Below are 10064 nucleotides of genomic sequence, written 5' to 3'. Positions count from 1 at the left end.
GTAAGATGATTCCCTTGTTCATCTGGTATTAAATAAAGTCTGTTAAACTGTCTCCTGTCTCCGAGGGGTCCTTGCATAACAGTGGTCCTAATTCTCAGTGTTTTAACATTAGAAAAAAAAAAGAAAAAGGAAAATTCAGTACAGCTTAAAAAAATCAAAAAGGCAGTAATAGAAGTAATTACTGACAAAGATTTAAAAAGTATGAAAATATACATGTAATGGGTTTTAATAATAAATCTGAAATCAGATATATTTCACAAGATATGATTAGTTGTTTGGTAAAGATGTTCTGGTGAATAACATCTTCACGGTAAATATGGACAGTCCAGTAGAGTCTACTGAAACATATTTGTGTTGCTATGCTGCAATACTACCTTTGTGCTATTAAGATCATGGCAGATATAATAATGGTTATTAATGTTGATACTTTCACTGTATTGTTTCTGGTTTGTCTCTCCAAAACTTATTCTGTCTCACATCTTATGGTGCAGTCCATTTGTACTCAAAAGTCAGATTTTCCAAATTCCTTGGAAATTCAACAAGAATGCCGCTTGAAATTAGATATCCAACTCGGAAAGTCGGGGAAGACTCACTAGCTCCGCCATCACCCATTAAAGAGTGCTAATTCCCAGATCCAACTTCCAACCTCCGAGTCAAATCAAACGCACGATTGTAATACTGGCATAACAAAAAGAAAGCAAGATATTATGCAGATCAACTTACACATGCTTACAGTCAGTTCAGTATTATTTTTCTAATCAAGTGTATGTGTAGTATAAATTTATCAAATCAGATCCTTATAGCTGATATGATAAAGGACATTAATTCTCGCTTGGGCGAAATTACATTAAGAAGTAATTTTTACACTGGTCTATGGTAAAAGCGACATTTTCTGTGCAAATTGTGGTGCTGGTAAACGATAACGTAGCTGCTTCCAGAAGTAGGAGGAGGGTGGCCTGCCCTTCCAGGTCACACAGTTTTTTCCAGCCTCACTTAGAATTTGCAAAGCCTCTGGTAATGAGCCTGATTTTGACATCCCTCTTTGCTCAGTGTTGATGAAAATCAATCGAGTCTGCCGCTCTACGAGGGCTGCATGGATGGCACTCAGCAAGCTGGATCCCAACTCAGGATCTGAGGGGCTGGGAACCAAAATCACCGTCCGACTCTGCTCTATACAGTCCAACACAGCCTCAGCTACAGCTGTAAGGAAGCAGAGATCAGGTTAAACATCACTACATTACTACTCATTCAAGCAGATGTTCTAAACTTACCTTTTCCTGGCAAGACGTCACGATCAAAAAGACAGAGATTGTAACTAAATTTCTCCTCCAAAATATTCTCCAGCCATTTTCTGTCCTCTTCATTCAGTCCTCCATTAGTGTTGCTCTTGTAACACATCAAGAAGGCATCGTAGCTTTTTCCATCTTAAGACACAACAACACAACAGTATTGCTAAAACATTTGTCTGTTTGCACAATTAAAAGCTACCTATCAATTCAGTGTGGTTCAGGTTTCTGATATCTCTGAGAAATCAGGTATCCTCAAGCTCAGAGGAACTTGATTTAGATGTACTTTGCTGGAAGATGTGCCAGAGACCTTTGATTTAGTATATCAAAAATATTATTCTTACCTGAGGTGCTGGGTCGGCAGCCAAGGCTGTCTCTTAAGAAGAGGGCGATATCAACTTTAAACTTCACATGAATCACTACTGTCACAGCTATCACTACCACAATGGTGATAATGCAGCAAGCCAGGGGACTGTATGAATAATGAGCTGCAGGAAAATGGTTAAAAGAGTACAATTTTTTTCATTTCTGATTAATCCAAAATGAGAAAATGAATCTATTAAAAACACTGCAATCATAATTAAATTACTACTATACATACCTTTTTTGGTGATGGTGATGGAGACTAAATCTGAACGTTGATGGTCACTTTGAAATTTACAGGTATAATTTTTGGACAGATCTTCTTCTAACACTTCTCTGAAGACTAAAGATGCTCTCATCTTTTTGGCATCCTCATTGCTGGGAAATAGTGAAGACCAATAAGCAATTCTGCGAGTTTGTTGAGGGTGTATGTTTCAACACATAGCACCTGCCCTTAGTTGTTAAAAGTTCTTATGAGTCCAGTGCTCACCATGTCCAATTGTAGAAAACTCGAGAGATGTTGTCTGCCTCATTCACAAATGACTCTCCACTAAGCCAGAACAGCAAATCTTCACATGAATCCATGGTGGCATTACAATCAATCATGACTGTTGTGCCTGGAAAAAAAAAGTTCATAGAAGAGTGAAAATTGGTGAAAAATGTGTGTGTGTAACCATGCTGCATTTTAGAGGCTCACCCAGTTCTACTTCAAATACTTGATTCTTTTTTGGCGAGGTGATAGTTCCATATGTCGGAAGCTTTCCTAAAAGGAAAACACACATGCAAACCCTCTGGTAATGAGTCTGATTTTAAGCATTTGCCTTCCTGGAACAATAAATGCCTTGAAAGAAGTGTGTTTTGTAATACCGTTTTTAACCTGAAGTTGAACTGTAAAGGTCATATTGTAGATTTGACCATAGTACATGTAAGACCTGGTGCAGGTGTAGACACCTGTATGCTGGACGTTTGCACTCGCAAAGTACACACCGTGGAGATATTTTTTAGGTGATTCCCCATCCTCCTAAATAGCAAAGCATAAATTAGAAAGACAGTATGTCACTGAACATTAACTTTAAATGTATGACTTCCAGCCTTTGCAACCTCGTGTTACATAGTTAGATTTCAAACACACTAATACACTACCAATCAAACGTTTGGACACATTAACCCACTGGATTTAATGGAAAAGTATGTCAAAACTTTTAAAGGTACTGTATATCTTGATGCCTTTTTAATACCTTGGTCCATGAAATGCTTCTTTCTGTAATATTGGGGGTATCTCCAGCAGGGAGGTTTACATCAGGACAAGTTAACGTGCAGGCCATATCTTTGTAACATTTTGCAGGGTACTTGCCCCTCTCTTCATACTCTTTGGGCTGTTTTGTGTACACTGTCAACATGAACCGGGCCTGGTTGATTGTATTCCTGTCAAGTTGTCAAAGAAAAACATTTCTTTTAGGCAGCCTGTGATTTCCATATCTAAATGGGTTTGGCATGGACATGATCTGCACATTTAACTCAACAAAAATAAAACAAAACAAGAACCTTTTCAGAGTTTTTCACAGTTACATGAAATAATTTTCTAAACAAAGAACACTTAAGATACTCATCTTAAAGACAGTGGAACAAGGCTATTCAATATTTGCCAGCTGCAAATTAAATGGATCAAACAGCCTCTCAAGATCTGCACAGTGACTCATTAATTTGAGTTGTGTGTGTTAAATAGTCCTAGAGTGTATCAACAATGGTTGTACCACAGTGTCTACAACTACACATCAAGTGTTTGTTTGTGTTATACCACGCTTACTGCAAACATGTCATTGTGTTGATGACTGATATTAAAAACTCGTACAAGCAATTCACTGCAAAGACATACAAGATATGCTTCATCCTGGACTAACTAGTTTGAACCCTACCTTAGAGAACCACACGAGTAATTCCCTCGATGGTTTACAGATGCATTAAGAATCAGAAGGCTGTTCCTATAAACCAACACACCAATCTTTCTCTGCTCATCTGCCGACATGTTGTAAAAATGCATCTCCTGGTTACCATCCTTTTTCCAGAGCAATTCAGTGTCGCTATGATTACACCCTCTGTAGCGCAGCACCACCATTTCCCCTGCCTTGACATACACCTCCTGAGGTGTCAAGGGACATACACCTGCAAGAAAGTACAACAAAATAATTTCTGTTAATGTTTGTGGAATTTGGTTCACGACTTCCTGTTTTACCTGGAAACTGGTTTGCCCTGCAATCTCACTTAGCTTAACTTCCTTCCTGATGATAAACTGCACTTACATAAGTTAAACTGTGATGTTTGATGCCACATTTAAAATATACACAATATACACACTTTTCCATTGAATCAAATGGTTAAATGTGTACTGACCACATATAGGCTATATATATATATAGTGACTGCACAAAAAATGACTGTGAATGACTATGCATATTGTGTCATAAAGGATTGTGCAACAAATCCTTCAAATGAAACAAAAGCAAAAATAAAATACTTTGAAAAAAGGAAACGAAATAAGGCAGAATAGGCTTCAAACAGTGACAGCAGAATACACTTAAAAACAAGCACACTGGCTATGTAAACTAGGTCTTACTGATACATGCATTTGCAGTCATTAACCACATCCTTTTATTATGGTCAGGTCAAATTTGTGAACTGGCGACTTTACAGCAGACTTTGATTTGGAACAGTTTGGTGGAGATAGAATTTAAAGAACTGTGATTTTTAGAGAAGGAATAAAAACAAACATGGATGCATGGGATTTCAAAAGGCATACAAATTATTTGGACATCACACGTTTATAAGGAAAATCAGCCAGCTAATCCAGGACCGAGTGCCCCAGCTGTCTATTCTCACTTTTTGGAAAGTAGTCATTCTTTGTAATGCTCCTCATTTTTCAGTTTTTTTGGGATAGTGGAAAATTGAAGTAAATTTCCTATAGGCTGCTGTAGCCTGTTTAGATTTCCACACACTTGTACTTTCACCATTTTTACATTTTATATCACGCCATTAGATAATTCTGAGGCAACATTTTACTTTACCACATTAATTTGATAACTGCAATGCTTACATTTTAAATAGAAAATAGGGGAAAACACTATTCTGATGCATTATTACACCAATACCCTTCACCAGGGGTACTGGTGAAACACCACAACTTCACTCGAACTGTAAAAAAAAAAAATGTGCGACTTCTTCTCTGCATCACACTTTTCTGTGTTACAGGTTTTCGCTAAATCGAGTTTCTGATCCCGTCTCTTCTGAATAAATCTAAGCTTTTTTTGTAGCTGTGGCTTGTAACAGACCAATCTGATGTTACGGTGAGCACATAGTGAGTCCCGCTGTCTTACCTGCAACGAGCGTAAAGAGCAGGAGGACCAGCATGATCACCTTCAGCACCGCTCACCAACAGCGTCGTTAATACCGGGGTTTTTTTTTGTCAGAACTTCACACCTATAGCCCACACACTTCCCCGAGAGGGCAAGTTGCAGGGCGAGAAAATATGAAAGCGATGGAATGAAAAGCTGCCTTTTCACCAGCCGTCGTCTCCTGGAACATCCTCCTACGGGTTTCCCTTCCCCTTTCTCCTCCTCTGTGCTTACAGTTTATATGAAATGGCAGCTTGTATGATTCTAGCATTACTTTCTGTTTCTCAGTTTTTAACTGCGTGTTAAACGAGACCTTATGGAAACACTGATCTGTTAAGAGTTTTGGCTCATTAAGCTTGCATGGCGCGCCAGACGCGGGTCACTGTTTGGGGATCCGAAATTAGCCCACAGAACACGAGGGAAGAAAAAAAACGGAAGTCAAACCCACACAAACGGAGAAAATGTGAAAAATAGCATTTAGTCTGAGTTGGTTTTAGGATTTCTTGAGTAATTAACGGGAGAAAATGTTATAGTGTTTTTAGTGTTATAATTGACATTTACTGGTTATTTTTCTGACATGTCATTAATTAGTCTTTAAAATGTAGTTGATCTCTGCAACCCGCATAAAGAGGACATTGATGCCATCCCAGACTGCATCACGGACTTCATAAACTCCTGTTTTGAGAACACTGTTCCCTCCAGAGCAATATGGTACTCCACAACAACAAGCTGTGGATTACCCCTGATATTAAAGCTCTCCTGAAGGAGAAGAAGAGAGCTGTCAGATCAGGGAACAAGGAGGAGCTGAGAAGAAAGACCAGAGATGGGAAGACCAGCTACAAGAGGAAGATGGAGGAGCTGCTGCAGAACATCAATGGGATGTGGAGAAGCCTGAAAACAATCTCAGGCTTCAAAATACCCTCATGAGTCATTGGTTACAGCTTACTGCTAAATGTCTTCATAAGGGGTTTTCATTATATTTTTTTTTAGAAATGTGACAAATATTCCAAAACTAAAACAGATTTTATGCAGTAGTTTGTATTAACCGTGAGGTATTCTCCATTACTCTATGACCATTACGTTCAAAGGAATTTTCCTTTGCATACTACTTGATGGCTCATGTTTCCACTCAGCGTTTGGTTTCTTCTCATTCTGATTCATTGTGCAGACAAAATGCACATGTGTTATGTCTGTTAATCTAGTTTTAATTGTACAGTCCCAATTCACAAGTCAAGTAATCTCAGAACTTTAACACATACAGTCAAAATCAGTAAAAAAAAGTAATTGTAGTACAGTTCAAATCCAATCAAAACAAATCCACATTAGTCCAAGAAGTGAATTCATTTAAGCCAATTTATAATGAAACAGACTGCATTGAATCTTTTTTATTCAGCCCCCATTCTGAGAATACTTGGGGCGATGGCTGACTGTAAAAAGGAAAAAAAAAAAAATCCTTTTTGAAAGCTCCAGCAGAACCAGACTCGGGAAGGGCAGCCATTTGCTTTAACCAGTTGGGAGTGGAGAGGACATGAAATGGGTTAACAACACTAACTCTAAGACAAGAATACCTGCTGAGCAAGAAAAGGAGAAGCTACAATTAATGACAAAAATAATATATTTATAAATGGAGAATAAAAACAGTGAAGAAAGAGAGATTGGACTTGGTTGCTGCTTTTGTGTCTGTCAACTAATTTATTTGTGAGGTTTTAGTAAATGTTTCAGACCATTTAACCAAAGTTTTCATAGTAATACTGCTGGTAAGAGAATTGTCATCCTACTCCATGGATCCCTAGAAATATCACCTTATTTCAAACCAGTGAAACCGGATTGCCATGATAAATGTCTGATAAAGGAAAGATGTCAGTCAGTGACTGAAAGGCAGATTTTTAATGAAAAATAATTTGAGTCCACTTTTATTTCATAAAAACTCAATGTGATGAACCAGAGCCTAGAATAAAGAGATGTAACTACAGAGTTATACATATTGATCTGTTGCCTCAAAGTGGTTGAAATCTGTTTTAGCATCAAAATATTAATAATAATAAAATCTTAATTCGTGGGAGTTACTGTTTGTAACAACAGTTTCTTAAACTCAGCTGCCTGCAACTGCAAACTAGCATTTTCTTGTTCTTCAGCTTCTTGTAGCATTTAGCGGAAAAGAAGTCAAAGTTTATGCAGTAGCCTGTATCTTGATGTCCAGGTGATTACCGAATGTTCACTTGGAAAACATGGCAGTTATTTTTTCTTTTTTCCTCAACAAACGGTGAAGATGCAACCTGTTAGGTGACTATGTGCACACCTTCAGCTCTAAAGGTGTCAAACTCTTCACACCATGTGGTCTGTGTGCACTTCCCACACAGACTTTATAAAAAGAAAACAATTTCAAATGCATGTAATGTCTTGACAGCGGATGCAGTAGTCCATTTGATCTTGTTGTGTATACATTCACCTGTCACTTTATTTGGTAGATTTTTCTAGTACCAGGTTGGACCCACTTTCATCTTCAGAACTTCATTCCAAAGATTCAACAAGGTGTTGGAAACATAACATTCCTTAGAGATTTTGGGCCACATTGACATGATAGCATCACACAGTTGCTGCAGATTTGTCAGGTGCACATTCATGATGAGAATTTCCTTTTACACCACATTCCAAAGATGCTCCATTGGCTTTAGATCTGGTAACTGTGGAGGTCATTGGAGTACACTCATTGTCATGTTAAAGAAACCAGTTTGAGAGAATTTGAGCTTTGTGACATGGTGCATTTTCCTGCTGGAAGTAGCCATTAGGAGATGGGTACACTGTGGTCATAAAGGGAATGGGAATGGTCAGCAACAGTACTCAGGTAGGCTGTGGCATTTAAATAATGTTAAGTTGGTACTAAAAGACCCAAAATGTATTCCCCACACAATAAAATCACCACCAGCAGCCTGACCTGTTGATATAAGGCCGAGGGATCCATGCTTTCACGTTATGTACTCCAAATTCTGACCCTTCCATCTGAATATAGCAGCTGCAATTGAGACTTGTCACACACCATGCAACGTTCCACTCTTCTGTTATCCAGTTTTAATAAACTGACCCCTGGTGTGGCCTTTGGATGTGTAGTGTATTTAGAGAAGATATTGTGCATACCTTGGTTATAAGCAGTGGTTATTTGCGTTACTGTGGTCTTTCTATCATCTCTAACTGATCAACAAGGTATTTTGGTCCAGACAATTGCTGCTTACTGGATATTCAGGCCATTCTTTGCAAATCCTTGAGATGGCTGTGTGTAAAAATCCCAGTAGAACAGCATTTTCTGAAATACTCTGAGCAGCCCAACAACCATGTCACAATGAACATCACTTAAATCCCTTTTATTCCCCATTCTGATGCACAGTTAAAACTTCTGCATGCCTATATGCATTGGGTTACTGCCATGTGATTAGTTGATTAGCTATTTGTGTTGACAAGCAATTGAATAGGTATGTACAATAAAGTGGTTGGTGAGTGCATACAGGCTGCTGCAAGGGTTGTACTTTGTCCCCTGTACACTGAAGACAGCTGGTGAGAGAATTTGGAGTAACACACAGCAGACTTGGATGTAAATTGTACAGTCTTAGCATCGTTGTGTTCATTCCAAATACTTTCATCTCTAAAACGGTACCGACTGTTTCCTACCACTAGGTGGCAGAAAAACATAAACCTTTTTGTCTTTTCTTTTTGTGATACACTTTTGTTTGTAGTTACAAACATCTCGTTTTCACATTTTTTGTGTGCCATAACAAACTGATGAAAATTAAAAGCTTTAGTTTTTGCAAGCAGGGACATATGAACAGATAAAGAAGCTTATCAACTTGTGAGAAATGTCTAATTTCTAATAGATGTTTCAGTGTCTTTGATTATTTTTATATTGGTAAATTGTTCATCTATTCATTTGTTACAGATAATTTAAAATGCAAATAAAAACATAAAACAGATACATTGATCAGCTACAGTTTTCACTTTGAATGCAAAAGTATTATACATTATTTCAATATTAGCAATAATGGTTAATTGGTCAAAAAAGGTGAATGTGGGATTATTAAAAAACTTAAACAACCAACAACCTGTGAAACTCGGCAAATCAAGCATCTCTGTGCTTAACACGTGTGCATTTGATGCTTTTTGTGAGTGCTTATGTTGTGCTTACTGTGTTACTGACAATTGTTCCTTCAAAAATGTTGTTAGCAGTGAAGTCTCTGACAACCAAGTCCTGCAGCTGGTAAAAGCCATGGCTACAGAAGGTGTAACCCAACTGACATACTCACAGAGGGCAGAGCTGCTGAGTGGGATGTTTGAAGCTGTCCATTTGAAGTCTGGTGGCCTCCTGGTTGATGCACAGTGTCACATCTCAACTGTAATAGACAAGACAATGAGGAATATTGCAAGTGTTTATTTCACAAAACAATGTTCCTTACAGTACTGCAGTCTCAGCACACATAGCACAAGGGAAGTGCCATTTAGAATAGAATAGAAATACTTTATTTTATTAATCCCTTCGGAGAGCCCTCAGGGAAATTTGGGTACCAGCAGCAATACAACACCAACAGTAAAGCAGGACAAACACAAGACACAATATATACAGGCACAAAGCAAAATAGAAGCAAATAGAATGCAATAAATATAACAATAATAACAATAAGATAAGTTAAATAAAACAATATAAACAAGCATTGCACACAGTAGAGGTGGTACAGATTCCCAGTTCACTATTGCACGTATAAGTTATTGCAACTGTTTGTATGGGTTATTGTGCATGTGTTGTATCAGGCGGACTGCACACCTCCCTCTCCCCCCTCCTTCTCCCCCTCCTGCCTAATGCAGAGTTGTACAGTTTGATGGCTCGGGGGACAAAGGAGTCTCTGAGCCAGTTGGTCCTACTCTCGGGGAGGAGCAGCCTGTTACTGGTCAGGCTTCTCTGTGCACTGATGACAGTGTGCAGAGGGTGACTGGCATTTGTTTCATCTTCTGTTGCTGTCCTGCAGGCAAGGAACAAGTGGAA

General features: G+C 38.4%; 1 protein-coding gene across 2 annotated transcripts; it reads right to left on the bottom strand.

The window, feature by feature from the left end:
- Positions 1 to 210: 210 nt before the first annotated feature.
- LOC121636464 (interleukin-1 receptor-like 1) lies at positions 211 to 9509 on the bottom strand. Of its 2 annotated transcripts, none has more exons than XM_041980104.1 (10): positions 9331 to 9509; positions 3566 to 3812; positions 2888 to 3074; positions 2517 to 2670; positions 2347 to 2412; positions 2140 to 2266; positions 1888 to 2027; positions 1631 to 1774; positions 1272 to 1424; positions 211 to 1200 (listed from the first exon to the last, which is right to left on the bottom strand). In XM_041980104.1, the coding sequence occupies exons 2-10, from the start codon at positions 3763 to 3765 to the stop codon at positions 872 to 874; spliced, it is 1500 nt and encodes a 499-aa protein (XP_041836038.1). In that variant the 5' UTR covers positions 3766 to 3812; positions 9331 to 9509; the 3' UTR covers positions 211 to 871. The 2 variants fall into 2 exon arrangements, with proteins under 2 accessions (XP_041836038.1, XP_041835967.1); XM_041980033.1 differs by lacking the exon at positions 9331 to 9509 and adding an exon at positions 5021 to 5329.
- Between the last annotated feature and the right edge of the window lie 555 nt (positions 9510 to 10064).

Source organism: Melanotaenia boesemani, chromosome 1 (assembly GCF_017639745.1).
Source record: "Melanotaenia boesemani isolate fMelBoe1 chromosome 1, fMelBoe1.pri, whole genome shotgun sequence".
In the NCBI taxonomy this organism is placed as follows: Eukaryota; Metazoa; Chordata; class Actinopteri; order Atheriniformes; family Melanotaeniidae; genus Melanotaenia; species Melanotaenia boesemani.
This window is presented reverse-complemented; position numbering and strand designations above follow the sequence as displayed.

Coding starts and splice junctions, on each gene's coding strand:
- LOC121636464 (XM_041980033.1), bottom strand. CDS start 5,054: ATGCTGGTCCTCCTGCTCTTTACGCTCGTTGCAG. Junction 2,671..2,887: donor GAAGCATTTCATGGACCAAG/GTATTAAAAAGG, acceptor TTTGCTATTTAG/GAGGATGGGGAATCACCTAA. Junction 1,775..1,887: donor CATCACCATCACCAAAAAAG/GTATGTATAGTA, acceptor ATTTTCCTGCAG/CTCATTATTCATACAGTCCC.